General features: G+C 38.8%; 1 protein-coding gene across 1 annotated transcript in view; it reads left to right on the forward strand.

Moving 5' to 3' along the window:
• The window catches only part of EBPL (EBP like), a 168764-nt gene that overhangs the window by 39891 nt on the left and 110935 nt on the right, over positions 1-17938 (forward strand). Inside the window, exon 2 of the mRNA XM_069205362.1 lies at positions 17221-17290. Coding sequence (XP_069061463.1) covers positions 17221-17290 — 70 coding nt within the window. The remainder of the gene's footprint in view (positions 1-17220; positions 17291-17938) is intronic.

The raw sequence follows: 17938 nt of genomic DNA on the forward strand, positions 1-17938 counted from the left end.
GAGGGTGATGTGGTGACTTGCACAATTGGCACTCTAGGGGGATGCGCTTCTTTGCAGAAGATTAGCTCAATTTAGGGAAATAAAAATCGAGTTCTTTGGATTTTCTCTATGACAACATTCGATGCGGTTGATAATGGTGAGATTTTTAGGGGCCATAGGTCTAGACACAAAAACAGGTTGAAACTCCAAATTGGTGAACTACAGAGTTGAAGATAAACTATATTGATCAACAAAAAATGCTATACCAGGTACTGACTTCTGGGGTAGGGAGATAAAAACTACAAATCATCTTGCAGTTTCTGAAATATTAGGAGTTCTAAGGCTAATTTTCTTATAGAAAATAACATGGCTAGGAAGGGTATTTCGGGCAAAAATGCATATGAGTGAGTGGAAGAAATAACCTGTTCTAGTCCACAAAATCGATCAACAGGGTACAGGAAAAAGGTTGATGAGAATTAGAACATAGGGAATGAGTGGGAGAAGTACATGGTTAGGGGAAGGGACAGGGTAAGAAAAAGAAAAAAAAGGAGCGTGAGGAAGAAAAATGGGAGTAACTAAGGTTGGTCTCTCCTCCTACCAGAAGGCGCGAGTGAATCAGAGGGATTAAATAAAAAAGAGGGTCCTTCCTTAGTGAAAATCAAAACGAAATGGCTGACAAGTCAGCAATGCTATTTCTCAAGAAACCGCTTTTGTCAAAAACAAATATTACCCAAAGGAGGTTATCACGATTCAAGGTAAGGTGAATATGTTTGAATCAGCTGATCTGATCTGGTTTACTTCTTGCTGGCTGTATCAGCATCCCATGTAATGGTAAACTAACATTTCTAGCGCCTCTGTTTCAAGATAAATGCTGGCCTGTCAGTTCCAAAGACAAAGGAGGAATCAAACTGCTACAAGAGGGATGCAAGTAAAAAGAAGCATTAGTATGCAGTTTTTAAGTCTACAAATTTCTCCATACTTAAAATAACAGTATCAAGAGGCCAGAGGTGGAGCGGGGTTGATGTTTAACAGTCTAGGCAACACACTAGCAGAGGAATCTATAAAGTACTGGTGCACTATAAAGACTCCACTCCAGTGCTTAATTTGTAAATAAAAACATGCGAATGTGGAAACAGGGAATACTGCAACAGCGTAATCCTGAAGCAATCTCGGTCCTCTTCAATCCATTTAAAGCCACTCCCTGCCCCTTCAGCTCACTCTTGCAGCTTTCTGCTTTCTCCTATTATGACGCTTTTTCGTTTTTCTCTTCCTCTGTCCTTCCCAAATGTGTCTTTTGCTTACAGTAAATGCTTGAGTCAGAAGAACAAGCCCCAGCCCTCAAAAATAAGTGCCAGTGCTCAGCACTGGAAACAACAAGCCCAAATTAAGCACTGCTCCACTCAGTCCTACAAGGTTCTGTCTCGTCTAGTGAGATTTATACGTAATTTGACAACTGTCATATCACTGTGAATTAGCTGGAAAATTCGTCCTGTGTATTCTCTTTCTGCACTTGCTATAAAGTTGGAAGCCACCTTCAACTGATGTCGAGGCGCATTTTGCTTAAGAATGCTGTCAGTTTCAATTTTTGAACTGTGCACCACAAACCCTGCTGCCCTTATGCCTTCGCAATCACACTGCCCATTTGTAATTAGCTTAGTCTCACTTAACAGTACCTGTTTTGGCTGTGGGTAAATTATATGCTACTGTTATTTCGCAGAAAGTACATCAAAGGTAAGTTTTACTATGTTTTTACATCAATAGTACTTGACTTTGCAGGTATGTATTTATTGAATTATTAAAATGTACGTAATCTGACATATATATACATAGAGCTCAATATGTTTATAAATAGGATATTTACTTTAAATAGGAATAAAGTTAATTGTTTAATAAGTTAAGGTTAAGTAAATAATATATATTTTGTAACACATCCCTTATTAGCAAATATTTACTTAATTATATGAATGTTATATTAAACATTAGCTAGTTCAAATAGTTTTAAGGTAAAATTTATACTTACATTAAAGTCAATAAAATTTGGAAAATTAATTATAAGGAATTTTTGGGGTTTCCAAGTTGGACATTGTTAGGGCATAAGGTTTTTTAGAGTCCAGGGTTAGAATGTGTTTTGGGGTAAGTGTTTTTTTAGGGTTCAGGAGCTGGTAGCGGGTAGTTTTTCATTGTGTAGGAGGTTTATTAGACTTGAGGGGTGGTTAGTTTTATGAGGTTTAAGGGTTTTTGGGATCTATGTGAGTGAGGATTTATTTTAGAGTTTAAAGGTAGGTATTTTTTTTTGTGGATGTTAGGGGTTGTTAGGGTTCAATCGTGATAATGTCTGAGAGTGTATGGATTTTTTAGGGTTCAAGGTGGGTAGTGGTTTTTGAGCAAGGGGATTATCAAAGTTCTGGGATACGTCGGGATTTTGGGGTGTACGTAGTTTTTATTTTAGGGCTCTGGGGTGGCTGGTTGGGGGAAAAGATGATTACTAGGGTTCAGGCTGGGTACTGTTTTGGTGTTTACGGGTATTTTTAGCCGTGATAGTATTTTATGTGGGGTAAGGGTTTTTTGAGGTTCAACGATGGGTATTGATTTGAGGGTAAAGGTGTTTAGAGGGTCCATGTACCCATTTTTAAATAGCGGTTCAAATCTAATGTTAATTAAGTTATGTTACAATTCTTTAGGATTGCAATTAAAATAAAGGGTGCAGTTTTGCTACTGATGTTTGGTTTCGCAACAGTGCCGCAGTATCGGCCCCCAGTTACAAAGTCAGCAGGCCAGCATAAACCTTTCAGCACTCATGTTTGTTTCTAGCCTCCCTGTGTTTTGAAATATGTTATGGTTTTAAAAGCACTTGCTGTAGAATCCCTTGTATATCCAGCAGTTTAAGGCATCAATAAAAGTCTCAAGATATCTGTGGTGATTTCGTTTTGTAATGGAGACAGCTCAGAGTTTTGTCTAGTGGCAATTTTGACTCCTCTTAGATAGTGCAAAGGGTTAATATGCCTGCTGCAAACACGTATATTACAAAACTGTATTTTATGTGCATAGCTCAGCACGTATCTGCTTTTGCCACAAATGTCCTTTTGTTACTGTGCAGTTAATAAGTTACTACCATTATACTGCACAGTGAGCTATTAACTGCCATCAAAGAACTGCATGGAAACTGCATGATAAAGGTCAGAAAATAATGTTTTTTCCCAGTGTTTTATTAGCCTAATGTTGCTAAAAATGGTTTGTTTGGGTAGATAAATTCTTATTAGTAAAGCCATCCCTAACCACTGTGTTCAGTTTTCAATCCCGAGTTTGTGCTTCTCCAGGCCAAGCACTCTCACAGAACGCCTACCAATATGGATGATGTGAACATTACCCTTTGTAGTCCCTTTTGTCTTATGTATGTTTTCTTTACACTGATTTATACACGTAGTATTCATTGTCTCTATGTGTGATGTAAAGTGCTCCTACACCCTACACTGGTATGGAAGGCGCTACAAAACAAATGAAATACATGTAAGAGAGAGGCTGTGGAGAGATGAGGGGGTGACGGAGGCTGATAGTAAGGGAATCATTGGAGGGCCTCTACAGAGATTGTTGCATTCTGGTGCACTGTAAGGTCATCATTTATTATGGTTTAAAAGCTAAATACAATCGAATGTATAATGGAAAATGTGTTGTAGAATGCACCAGTTTTGCTACTTTTCCCAAAATCTTCTTGGGTTTGGGTTCTCAGATATAGAACTAATTTAGTTACTTTGATAATAAACCCATCAAAAAGAATATTTCTGGGTCATCATTCAACTAGAATGATGTATGGTTCTAGAAAGGGGTGATGGGTTTACAGTAAAGCATCACTCTACAACTATACGAGATGAGATCAACAGTGAGAAGAGGGCCTATTAAAAGGAAAGGCCTAAGAATGGATGCATATGAGAGATGTATATCGTGCCATGTTGAGGAGATGGGGAGACAATGGACAGTGTAATCTTGACCTGGAGGAACTTAACATTATTCAATTAGTGGGGCAGGAGCTGCAGTGCTAGGTGAGGATAGGGTGAAAGACCTAAAACTTTGATGACCAAAAGTTAAGAAAATACATCTTAGATATTTACGCAGTTGCTCTTTCTGTCTCATTTTGATGGAGTGGAAAGAGGAAGCTTCTATATTAGAAGAATGGTGCACTTTATTTAAGATTATGTTTATAAAGCAGTTGGTAGTTTGTCATACTTCCATGCCTTGAGCTCTCTTGTTTCATTCGCATGAAGTAACTGTGGATCCAGTTGAACTCCTATAGCCCTATAAAAGAGTATTTGAATTGTTTTCTATAAGATAACCAAAAAAGTGATACATTTCTCATGCTCTTGGGTACGGGGAATAAGATTCATGCAAAACTGAGGTTAATAGAGCATCAGTATTTGGCTAGCGGCAGAATGGTGATACCTTGCAGTTAGCTAGTGTTCAAGCGTAGAACACACCCTGGAAACAATCGCCTTGCCTGGCTACATATTGCTAAGAGAGCCACACAAAATAACCTGTAAATGATTATGGTTGTTGATAGAGCTTGTTACAGTTTTCATAGTATGACTAAGGGGCAACATTGGTCCAAATGACAAGATGGGTAATTACTACCCATCTACTTAAGTTAATGTGTCTTCTGTGTGCCTTGATTCGTGGGTGAGAATCAAGATGGATTCTTCAGGAACAATGTTTAGGTATCGAAATAAGAATGCCTTTTTTCTTCAATTCATTTATAATCTCTGCTTTGCAGGTTTACTGGAATTTATAAACTATGCAGCACTTCCTTTTATGTCTACTGAAGGTGTATAAATGCACTTATCTCTAAAACATTGGCAGCTTTTTTGGGATATACTACGAAAATATTGTCAATAATGGCATTTCTATAAACTGAAGGGCAATCAAAAACATGTGCATATAATGGCTATTTTCTTTAGAGCACGACTAACACTTGCTGTCTGTAGTAAGTTTAAATATATGAAGCTCTATATGAGTATAGTACAACCTATTATAAAAATAAAATAATGTTTGGGTTGTAGATGCTGAACGGGATGTTTTATGGAGGTTTGACCATATTTGTTTCCATGTTCCCAACAAATTGAATCAAAAGCTTTTTCAGCATCTAGAGTAATAGCAGCTATAGGGTCCCTAGACTTAGAAGCAAGATGGATTATTTTGAGAAAAGTTCTAGAATTATCCGATATGTATCACCCCTTAACAAAACCTGACTGATGAATGCCTATTAAATCTGTGATAAAATGATTAATCTGTAAGGCAAGAACTTTTGCAAAGATTTTACAATCACCATTGATAAGGGTTATAAGTCTATAATTGCCACATTTGTATACATTTTTATCCTTTTAAGGAATCAAGCACAATATAGCTTCAGAAAAAGTGCCCTTTGCTTGATCTTGTGATATGAAATATTTTGTAAGTGTTAATAACTTTGGAACTAAAATAGATGCAAATGTCGAATAAAATGCAGTTGAAAAGCCATCAGGGCCGGGGGCCTTATCTTTTGGAAGTTTGGTGATGGCATTTTTAATTTCTGTCTCAGATAGTTCAGAGTCTAACAGAGACAGATCTACTTTATGTGTCAGAGGAATAGATGGGAAGAAGGTATCAACTTCAGTTATATTAGAAGTACTTTAGGGAGTATATAATGTGGTATAGTAGTCATTAAAGCATTCTAGGATTTTTGAGTCACTAGTGTGTCTCTTTCCAAATGTGTCTGTGATAACAGTAATTTTAGACTTTTGTTTTTTAATCTTTAAATAATTTGCCAATAGTTTACCTGCTTTATTTTTCCCCCCATAAAATTTGGAATTTATTTTGAGTAGAGAACCACATGGACTTTCAAAAGATTGCTTATTGTATTGTAATTTTGCATCAATCAACCTGATAAAGTATCTGGTTTGTTAGAGGAGAAATATTCATGCTCAAGACGCTTAATTTGTGCAAGCAATTGAAAGGAAACTTTAGAATGTGCTTTCTTTTTAGTGGCAACATAAGCTATAATAAAACCCTCTAGCAGTAGCTTTAAAGGCATCCCATATAAAATTCATCTGAATGTCGGAAGGTAAATTGTGCATAAAAAATTCTTTAGAAAACATTGTAAATTGTTCAATAAATAAATGGTCTTGCAATAAAGTGTTATTAAACCTCCAGTGATTAGAAAAGGGGATATTACCTGGAAAGTTCAAATCAATAATAACCAGGGTGTGATCTCCGCATACTGCGAAAAACCTTCAAATGGATACCCATAGAAACTAGAAAGACAGTCACCCAGGCACTCATCAGCAGCAGGCTAGACTACAGAAACGCCCTCTACGCTGGCACCACAGTCAAGCTTCAGCAGAAACTCCAGAGGATCCAAAATGCAGCCACACGCTTCATCCTGAACCTCCCACGCCATGAACACATCTCCGCCCACCTCAGATCCCTCCACTTGCTTCCTATCGACAAAAGGATCATCTTCAAAGTCCTCATCCACACACACAAATCCTTCCACAACACTGGACCAGCCTACCTCAATGAAAGAGTGAACTTCCACATTCCCACCCACCACCTCAGCTCAGCTGACCTCGCCCTCGCCACAGTTCCTCGCATCCAATGCACCACCTCAGGAGGCAGGTCCTCCTCCTACCTCGCCCCCAAAACTTGGAACACCCTCCCCACCAACCTCTGCAAGGCCCAGGACCTCTAATCTTTCCGAAAGCACCTCAAGACATGGCTCTTCGAACAGTAAAACGGCAGCCCCTCCCCCCACCCTCCAGCGCCTTGAGACCCTCACGGGTGAGTAGCGCGCTTTATACATTTTTTGATTGATTGATCTGATATAAGAATAGACCCAATATCAGCATGTGAACTTGATTGTAGAATATTTTGTGTAGCAAATACATAGTCTATTCTAGAATATGAGTGATGTACTGAAGAATAAAATGTAAAATCTAATACATCTGGATGAGCAGTTCTCCATATATCACGTAAACCTGTGGGAGAAATTGCTTGATGAAATGCTTTTTTGCATTTTATTAGGAATATAACGAGTTTGAGAGCGACGATCTACAAGAGGATCCATAAGATGGTTGCAATCACTTCCTACCACAAGATTTTCAGAATTGCAAGACAGTAATAAAGAAGATAAAGTAACCCAAAATTGAGGCTCTACTCCAGTTGGACCATAAACATTGCAAATGGAAAATAGCACACCATTAATTTTAACTGTCAAAAAAATCCATCTGCCTGTAACATCTTTAATCTCTTCTATAACCTGTAATTGTAAGGACCTATGAAACAACATTATTACCCCATTCTTGTTATGTACTGCAGAGTAAACAAAAACATGACCAACCCAGTTTCTATTTAGACTTTGAAAGTCTTGCTCCTTAAGATGTGTTTCTTGTACAAGAGCAACCTGACAATTCTACCTAGAGAGATGTTGGAGCACTCTTTGTTTCTTAACCGTATTACGTAAACCCTTAACATTCTATGAAATCATACAAAGGCTGGTCATTTAAATGGTGAGAGACATTTAGACAACAGAACCATAACTAAACTCAAAATACAGACAACATGTGAATTGTAGAATAAGGTGGAAAGGAAAATTATGAACACATATCTAAATTAGGTTGCTTGTTGATGCCAACATTGCATTGTAAGGTAAAAATAAATAAAAGAAGAAGAAAGAGAGACAGAGGAAGAAGAAGAAAGTACATGAGAGAAAGAAAAGTAAAGAAGTAGCAAAAGCATCCGATTGATAGAAGGAAAAAAAAGATGACGAAAAGCCAAAAAGCTTTAGTCATACTTGACTTGAACATAAGAAATATATTTTGCAAAGGAGAAAGGGAGGAGCAAGAAAATTAGAGGACAATCAGCAACAGTACCCCCGAGGAATTAAAATAATTAGATGGCAAGAGGGAGGAGAGACATTAAAACAGAGTAAATACATTACAATATGAACAATTGACGATGTGACTTACCAACAAGGGAAAGAACCACTATGATGTCGAGATATACAAAAATATAGACACATTTGGAAAGGGGATCTTCTCAACTGTGAAGAAAAAATTGAAAAGTTAAGAATCCCACATTAACTAATCAAGTCTTGCTGAGTTCCATTGCCTCCCCTTTGTAAGTATATATGAATTGTTTCAAATCTGAGGGATTGTCAAAAGTAGTTGTTTTGTCCTTGAAGGTAACCTTAAAGAAACAAGGGTGAATAAGGCCAAATCTTGCATTCATAGATCTTAAAGGTGGTCTCAGATCCAGAAATTCTTTCCTTCTTTTAGCTGTCGCCGTGGCCACATCCTGACTAAAGAATATCTTTTAGCTTGACCCCAATATTTGTTTACGTTGTTTGGTGGCAGTTAAAACTGTCGTTAAATCCGAGTATTGTAGAAAGAGGGAGATAATTCCTCTTGGTTTAGATGTAGATGGAGGACCATTATAATGAGCACACTGAAAGTTAAGGACCGTGGTATTCTGTAGACCAACAATCTTTGGAATTTGAGTTTGCAAAATTGTTATCAAATCTTGGCCTTCTGAGCCTTCCGGACTGCCATAAATATGAAGGTTATTTCGCCGATTACAATTTTCCAAATCTTCTATATGTTTTTTTAGTAGTATGACTTCTTTATTCAGATTATTGACTTTAACAGTAGTATCTTGTACATTGCTGATCCTTTGTTCCACCTCAGAAAGTCTAGAATCCAGATGTGACCATTTCTCTTCAATTCGTTGTAACGCAATATTTGACTCCATAACAAAAGGCTACATTAACTTAAGTTCATCCATAATGTCGTCCAATGTGAGAGGCAATGGAGACTTTGTTGGAGAGGATGTTTTTTTTTTTTTTAGCTCTTTTGTTGCCCCTGGAGTCTTTACGACCATTAGAATTAGAAACTGAGGATACAGATACTTTTGAAGTATGAGGAATTTCCATTTTAGCAATACTGTGAATATTTAATACAGTATTTTAGTTAATATTCCTGCACAGTCGATTAGGTCACCTCAAAGGACGAATATTCAAAGTTATATGAGAATACCCAGAATAAATTGTCTAAAACAACCTCGGAAACAACATCAAAAAATGTCAAAAAGCATAAAGTTCCCCACTTAATTAAAATAATACTAGGTAAAATAGAACGTAGCCAAGAAAAAATTGGGGAATAAAAATGTTCTTTGTTCTTAAAATGGCAGCCACATTCGTGTGAGAAAGGGAGCAGCAGGTTGAAAGAATTAAACTCTGTGAAATACCATAGTTAAAAAGATTTAAAAAACTCACCATACTGCTCCCTGCACTTTCACACATCATATTCTGAAGAAAAGAAAAAATGGGTCAGCTGTCACAAATGCGCTCCTTCAATAAAGAAATGTCCTCGGTGACTCAGGAGTGTCGTTACCGAGTGGCCATCTTAGCTGCTCTGGCACCAAAAATTCAGTTGCATCTTTAACTATTGACTTTTAGGTATGTTAGTTTCCCTGCCGTAAGAGTGCTTTCCACTGAAGTTTACGGAAAGTGAAGTGTTGTGTTCATGCTCTAGAGTGGAGGCACATTTATGCTCATAAAAGTATTTTAACACCCCTGTTGATGTTGCACCATTAGTGATTTTTGTTCCTAAACGTTCCGTGTGCTCCTTAAAGTGTTTCAGTACTCCTGCTGAGGTTGCATCATGGGTGATTTGCAACTTCTAGTGATTTTTTCTTTTCTTAATTGTGATACCACTATGCTGCTTAATTTGCACCAAGGGGGTTGTGAATTTAAAAATCAGTTTTGCATTAAATGTGTTTTTTCTCCTTAATGTGAAACCACAAGGCTTCTCAATTTGCCCCAGAGGTGATCTTGTAAATAAATAGGGTTTTACACCTAAATGTGATTTGCTCGTGAATGTCATACCACAGAGCCCTGCTTACTGCTTTGTAGCAAGGGTGTTTTCACACCTGAAAGTTATTTTACAGCTAAAAGTTTGATTTTTTTTTTTTTGCACTCAAATGTGTTCCCAAAAAATGTCCACATACATGCATAATTTTGCACCTCTTACATCTTACTGCTCCCTCTGTATAAGGTAATTCCCTATGGCTGCATATTGTGCCTGTCCCATCCTGAAACTCCCTCTCAAGATCAATAGCTGACAATTTTTTCACACAATTTTATTATGGCCACTGATTTAAAACAGACCTTCATTCAAGACCAGGATGCATAATCAAATGCCTCAGAGAGCCTGTTCCTATGTAGCCTATCAAAAACTACCCTCCAGTACTACAAACAACAATCCCTGACAACAAACCCAGAAACCTTAAACCGTGGCACACATTAAAGTCTCAAAGCAAGATACATTAAATCTCCTAGATTGATACACCGTGCTTTTTCTTCTTTGCTCAAAAACACAAACATCAGTAGCTGGTGGGGGTGGGAGGGGAAACAACTAAGTGTCTGAGGTTACCATAACAGGTTTCAAAAAATCATTAAAATGTTACTAGACCTGCAGGTCGAGTAACTTGAATACTCTACCTAACCTAACTGTAATGTACTTGACCCATAAACAGGTCTCAAATTGTGTGATCTTAGGCAAATATTTTAGTTTAGGGTCTCATTTTTCTTCATTATAAATAGTGCAGCATCAAATATGTGATCTTAGCATTTCTGCTGTACAAAAAAGCTCTTTTGTTTAATTAAATAGACTAAGCTTTTGCTCCATCATTGTACAATAAGACTCTAGTCCACATATAGGGGACCCATGATCTATGACTTGCCTCCTAGGTCAGGAAACATCACTAGACACCAGGGATTTCACTTGGGGTGGTCGGCCCCCTCAGAAAACGGGCCACCCCTCCCCCGGGGGCATATTTTTTTTTTTTAACATGGAGGTAGGTGTCCCCGGGGGGGGGGGGGGGGCGCGATGGTGCTCAATTGCACCCCCCCCCCCCCCCCGGGCCTACATTTAAAAAAAAAAAAAAGAAGAAAATAAAGCCCGTGGGAGGGCGACCCCCTGTGGGGGCAATACTTTTTTTTGTAAATGTAGGGTTTCCCTGGGGGCCATTTTGGCCCCCAAGCAAACCATACAACTACTAAAAAAATATAGATTTCTCTCTCTCTCTCTTTCTATATATATATATATCTATCTATCTATCTATCTATCTATCTATCTATCTATCTATCTATCTATCTATCTATCTATCTATCTATGTAGATGGATATATCTATATAGAGATAGATCTCTCTATATATATGTATGTATATATATGTGTATATATATATCTATCTATGTAGATAGATCTCTCTATATAGAGATAGATCTCTCTCTATATATATATGTAGAGAGAGAGAGAGAGACAGACAGACCGACCCACACCACTTTTGTCAATGCATGTGTGGTTTCCCTAGGGGCTGCGATCGGCCCCCAGGAAAACCAGACCCACATATAAAAGTGATCTCTCTCTATATATATATGTGTGTTTATTTGCCACCAGTTGTCTTGCAGTTGCAGCTTGCGTCTTTAAAGCAATGCACATACTTTAACTGACGCATTTCAACTGTAGCTTTTAGGTAGCAATAAAAAAGTCAAGTAAGTCTTGTGATTATGTTTCTGCTACAAAAGGATCATACTTTTGTCTAGTGGCAGTTTTAGTACCATAAAGAAGCGCAGAAGGTTTATATGCCTACTGCAAAGAGCAAATCTGTATTTTATGTAAATAGCTGAGTACATTAGTAAAGTCAGCCATTACCTGTGCTATAATACAAATTAAATGTATGTGCAGGTGGGGGGCGGCTATGGAGAGATGAAGGGCACTTTTGCTGGGTGGTAATGAGGGAATCCGAGGAGGAGGCCATTGGAGTGGGAGCACCAATAATGATTGTTGGACTGGGCGCAGGAGGTGCTAAAGATTGCGACGAATGGTATGTGACAAGGTGTTTTTTGAGTGTCTTGAAAGAACGTGCTGATTGAGGGAAGAAGTGCAGGTAAGGTGGCCTCTACTGTTGCACGTATCACACACACACCAGCAATTTTGTGACTGTCTACGTAGGCTAGTGTTTTAGCCAATAGCAGAGATGGCATCTTGATGGATGACTGCTGCTGACGTTGTCACTCGGGTTATAGAGGACAGCTCTGACATAGGATCAGAGACTGAGACAGCAGATACTGAGACAGCATCTGAGGGATAGGACAATGGCGCAGACTCTGGGAGTGATTTTTCAGTCGGAGGAGTCCCATTCGATAACTCCTCTTCCAGTAATTATGAGGGAGGTGATGAGGACAGTCCTGCTGTCCCTTCGCAAGCACAGTCTGTGCAATGGGGCAATAGTGGTTTAGCCCAACCCAGAGAGCAGGTGAATGCGGCAGCAAGCACAGAGGGAGAGTGCTCTCTTGGGAGCTCCCCAATTTAGTTCAGCCCCAAATTCCACCGCCCAAATCGTATTGTGGAGACATCAAAATGATCTATCACAAAACAAACTGGTTTTGTAAGGCAGGCACCCTTGTGTTTTTGGTCCTCTGTTCGGCGGCCATATAGGGAAACATACTAAACCCAAACATTTCTGGAAACTAGACAACCGGGTTAGTCCACAGAGGTTTTCTTACCCAGAATACCCTGCAAAGCTGAAATGTTGAATAAAAACTCTATTTTTATTGCATTTCTGTCACACAAACTACAGGAATATTCTGGGATCCACAAAATTCCTACCACCCAGTGATTATTCACCTGTCCTGATAAAAACACTACCCCACTTGAGTGCCTATACCTAGTGCCTGCGTCAGGAATGGATCACCCCAGGGTCAACAGTTGCCTCATGTAAGGACCAACATTGACTGTGTGTGATCTATTCCTGTCGCGGGCACTAGGCCTACCCACACAATTGAGGTACCATTTTTATCGGGAGACTTGGGGAAATGCTGGCTGGAAGGAAATTTGTGGCTCCTCTCAGATTCCAGAACTTTTTATCACCGAAATGTGAGGAAAAAGTGTTTTTTTCCCAACTACTGAGGTTTGTAAAGGATTCTGGGTAACAGAACCCGATGAGAGCCCCACAAGTCACCCCAGCTTGGATTCTCCTAGGTGTCTAGTTTTAAAAAATGCGCAGGTTTGGTAGGTTTCCCTAGGTGCCGGCTGAGCTAGAGGCCAAAATCCATAGCTAGGATTTTGCAAAAAACAGCTACATTTTCTTTAGAAAAATGTGATGTGTCCACATTGTGTTTTGTGGCATTTCCTGTTGCAGGCGGTAGGCCTACCCATAAAAGTGAGGTACCATTTTTATCGGGAGACTTGGGGGAACGCTGGGTAGAAGGACATTTGTGGCTCCTCTCAGATTCCAGAACTTTCTGACACCAAAATGTGAGGAAAAAGTGTTTTTTTGGTCAAATTTTGAAGTTTGCAAAGGATTCTGGGTAACAGAACCTGCTGAGAGCCCCACAAGTCAGCCCATCCTGGATTCCCCTATGTGTCTAGTTTTCAAAAATGTGCAGGTTTGGTAGGTTTCCCTAGGTGCCGGCTGAGCTAGAGGCTAAAATCTACAGCTAGGCACTTTGCAAAAAATACGTCTCAATGTAAAAATTTGATGTGTCCATGTTGCCTTTCCTGTCGCGGGCATTAGGCCTACCCACGCAAGTGAGGTACCATTTTTATTGGGAAATGTGGGGAACACAAAATAGCACAACAAGTGTTATTGCCCCTTGTCCTTCTCTACATTTTTTCCTTCCAAATGTGTGACAGTATGTAAAAAAGACGTCTATTTGAGAAATGGCGTGTAATTCACATGCTAGTATGGGCACCCCGGAATTCAGAGATGTGCAAATAACCACTGCTTCTCAACACCTTATCTTATGCCCATTTTGGAAATACAAAGGTTTTCTTGATACCTATTTTTCACTTGTTATATTTCACCAAATGAATTGCTGTATACCCGCTATTGAATGAAAACCCATTGCAAGATGCAGCTCATTTATTGGCTCTGGGTACCTAAGCATCTTGATGAACCTACAAGCCCTATATATCCCCACAACCAGAAGAGTCCAGCACACGCAACGGTATATTGCTTTAAAACATCTGCCATTGCAGAAAAAGTTACAGAGTAAAACATGGAGAAAAATGGCAGTTTTTTTGCAGCTCAATTTCAATATTTTTTATTTCAGCTGTTATTTTCTGTAGGAAAACCTTGTAGGATCTACACAAATGACCCACTGCTGAATTCTGAATTATGTCTACTTTTCAGAAATGCTTAGCTTTCTGGGATCCAGTATTGGTTTCACACCCATTCCTGTCACTAACTGGAAGGAGGCTGAATTGTGTTGAAAAATGTGGTTTTCTGATTCAAGTCTGCCTGTTCCTGAAAGCTGGGAAGATGGTGGGTTTAGCAAAGCAACCCCTTTGTTGGTGCCATTTTCAGGAAAAACAACCTCTAGCCTTCTTTGGCAGCCCTTTTTTCCCATTTTCTTTGAAAAAAACGAAATGTTTGCTGTATTTTGGCTAATTTCTTGGTCTCCTCTAGGAGAACCCACAAACTCTGGGTACCTTTAGAATCACTAGGATGTTGGAAAAAAAGAATGCAAATTTAGTGTGGATAGCTTATGTGGACAAAAAGTTATGAAGGCCTAAGCGCGAACTACCCCAAATACCCAAAAAAGGGCTCAGCACTGTGGGGGGAAAAGGCCCAGCAGCTAAGAGGTTAAAGGTGTCTTTATTGCTCCTTCACTTTCTGACTGAACAGAACACCTGTTCTTTGTCAACATTGTCAGCATAGCTTGCCCTGATAAAATATGACTCACAAGTAGAGTTCTCGAGGCTTGCATAACCAGAAATATGAGCTAAACATCACCCTGTATGAAAATGGGAAGGGCATTATCCAATTTTCATATAGCAACCGCCATATCTTTGCCATATACAGGTCTTCTGCCCTGGCTAGGAACGTTAACACTGATGTCATGCCTACCATCTCTATTGACTATGACACAACCGGATCACACTCTTCCACTCCCTATATTTCATTGTCACCCACACAACTCTTGAGGAATGAATTGCAGACCACATAAAGTCAGCATTAGTCAAGGTTGTCTGTAGCATACCCTGAAGGACAACTATCATACATCCCTGTTACAACTCACTTTATACACCTACTTCTGAAGAGTGCAATTCACATATCACTTCCAGTGATTTAGAATCCCCCTTCCTTCCACACACAAATGATGTCTAAGGCATTCTTCACATCCAAAGACATTGTAATCATACAACCACACCACGCCCCATATACACAATCTCCAAAGGTGGACATCCTAACCACAATCAAACATTTAACAACCCAAAGCAACTTCAGAAAAATCTTATCCTCTCAACCCAGTGACCCATCACCTACACATCACATGAAAGCTGTCAGCAGAGAAAAGTTTCCTTTATCCATAAGTTGACAATTTACTTCAAATGTATTAATTAAATAAACTCCTTGTTTCAGTGACTTACTGTGGAGATTACACATGCAACCCCTAAACCACTGAGGCGGAACACCTTATTGTTTGAAATTGGCTGTAAATAGAGTTTTAATATTGGTTTCCTTGATTATAGCAGTGACTAGCTCATCTTTATTGTGGTTAGGTTTTGTTGCATGTTTCCATCCTGCACTGAGGAAAAGACAAAAGCTTGCAGGCATCACTCCTAAATGTCTTTTTATCTTTTATTAACCTGCTAAAACCTTACACCTTTCTGTTGTGGCCTCATAGGCATAACTGCCAACATTTGAAAATGGGGAACTAGGTTTGAGCTTTGGCTCAACATCCTTTGATTCTAAGTAAATCGCTTCATTTCCCTGTGTCTTAAAACAATATTTATCCGACCTTGTGTAATGTAACTAGTGCTCATGTAAAGTGCCTCCTCGCCCTTGGATCAATCTTGCTCTAAATAAAACCACAAAATAAACACAATACCAGCTCTTCCCTGGACTGGGCTTTCAAAAAAGAAACCTCACAAACAAATCTGTAACTGCCTCAAAATGGATTGGTCAGACCTCCGCTTTATTCCTTTTAAAGTCCTGGCCTTCACAACCCATCCCCATGCTCAAGTAGAGACAGAAGTGGTAAAATCTACAACCCTCAAACACAGTGACAACAAGCAAGCAAAGCAAACAGGTCTGGCTCTAATGTGTTAATGCAAAAAAACATAAACATACACATATGTGTACTGTTTGCCCAATATTTTTGTGCAGTCTGTTTTTTGTGTCTTCTATAACTGTGCTGTTTCTTATTCCTCCTGCTTGGTAGATTCCCATAATCAGTCTTAGTGGACCATTATTTGTGATCACGTTTATTCCTTATCATAATTTGTTTAGGATGATGTACGCTCAGGCTTCCCTCTACCTTTTTAACATGTTTCTGGAAGTATTGCTTTTATCCTAAAAGTAACAAAAACAATTGAATGAGTCTTTGATAGTGCATCCACTATGATCCACTAAACCCTTCTTCCTATGATGTTTTGTGTCCAATTTTCCGTTGAAAATGATTAATAAAAATGAGGCATGAGGGATCAAGGTCTTTCTTTGAAAAGTGAAATAAACAACACCAGGAAGCTGAGATTGTTTGTCTAGGATCATTGTTGCAGCCTGTAGGCAGTGCACTTAGGATCTGCTTACGACCTTGGCGGAGGGGATTAGTCTGTCACAAACGTGACGGATATCCCACCCGCCGTATTACACGTTCCATTACATCCTATGGTACTTGTAATATGGTGGGCCGGATATCTGTCACATGTCACGGAGTAATCCCTTTCGCCATGGTCGTATTCAGGTCCATATTCTTTGTTGCAAGTTCCTTTTTTTCACAGTTTCTTTGTTAGGCCCAGTAATTTGGTTTGATAAAGCTTCAAACACAAGATGAAATACACATTTAGGCAGCTTTGTGAAGAAGTTTTAACATTTCAATTGTCTTATTAAGAAATTATTGAAAACTTCATAGAGAAGAGTCGTTTGACTTTACCTTGCCACCAGTGATTTCTCAGAAGGAAGTTGCTGTAGCATATCTATGAAACTAGTTATTATTGATAGTCTGCAGCATGACTTATGTTGGCGAATGCACATCATACAGTGCTGTTATACTTCGTTAGATTCATTGTTTTGTGCATACTCACTCTATTACACTCAATATTGGTATTTTATAGCACTCTAAACTGTGCTATTTGTATTTTGATTTTAGTTTAATAAATCTTGAAAGTTTGAAAAAATGTGTTTATGGAAATGTGTGTTTTTGTTTTTAGGAATGCCCCTTTGTTTATTTCTCTTTAACTGGAACAGTAGCAACATCGGACAGCATCCTTGCTTCTCTCTGTAAGTATGCAATTTGTTTCTGTTTCACAGATGAAAAATTGTATTGGACAAGACTGTTCGCTGAGCAAATCGTGGAGTGACAATATTACTCCCACTAATTAAAGTTACAGAAAAAAAATGGAAAGGAATGTTCTCCATTTACATGCTTATTTTTTCAACTTCAGAATAATGTTTGTCACAGGTCCAGTCTGCCTTTAGATGGTGCCCTTTAGCATTAACTGTACTGCTGGGTTTTCAAGATGATTCTGTAAAGGTCATTGACAAAGGTGCTGCTGCTATATTTCTCTCTTTAGATGTCTTCTCAGCATTTGATATGGTAGACCAATGCACCATGTTACAGTATTTGTTTGCCAGTTGGTTTGAGTTCTTTTTGGGAAATGGGTGGCAGCAAGTTACGCTGGGTTCCTTTAAATCTTAAAGCATAATATCCCTGCCTGGGACTTTTTGGGGGAAAAAAGAATCTGTTCAATCATATAGTAATGAGACTGAGGTCTGCACTAGAATCATTATAGATCCACACTGCTTCATGATTTTGACAAATATTTGGTCTAGCTCAATAGTCTGAAACTGAGTTATCTTCTTTTGGACAAAAGGAAAGCCAAAACTATCTCTCTTAAACTTCCCAAACCAATTGGCATGGATCTGAGA

The sequence above is a fragment of the Pleurodeles waltl genome, chromosome 8 (genome assembly GCF_031143425.1).
Source record: "Pleurodeles waltl isolate 20211129_DDA chromosome 8, aPleWal1.hap1.20221129, whole genome shotgun sequence".
Classification (NCBI taxonomy): domain Eukaryota; kingdom Metazoa; phylum Chordata; class Amphibia; order Caudata; family Salamandridae; genus Pleurodeles; species Pleurodeles waltl.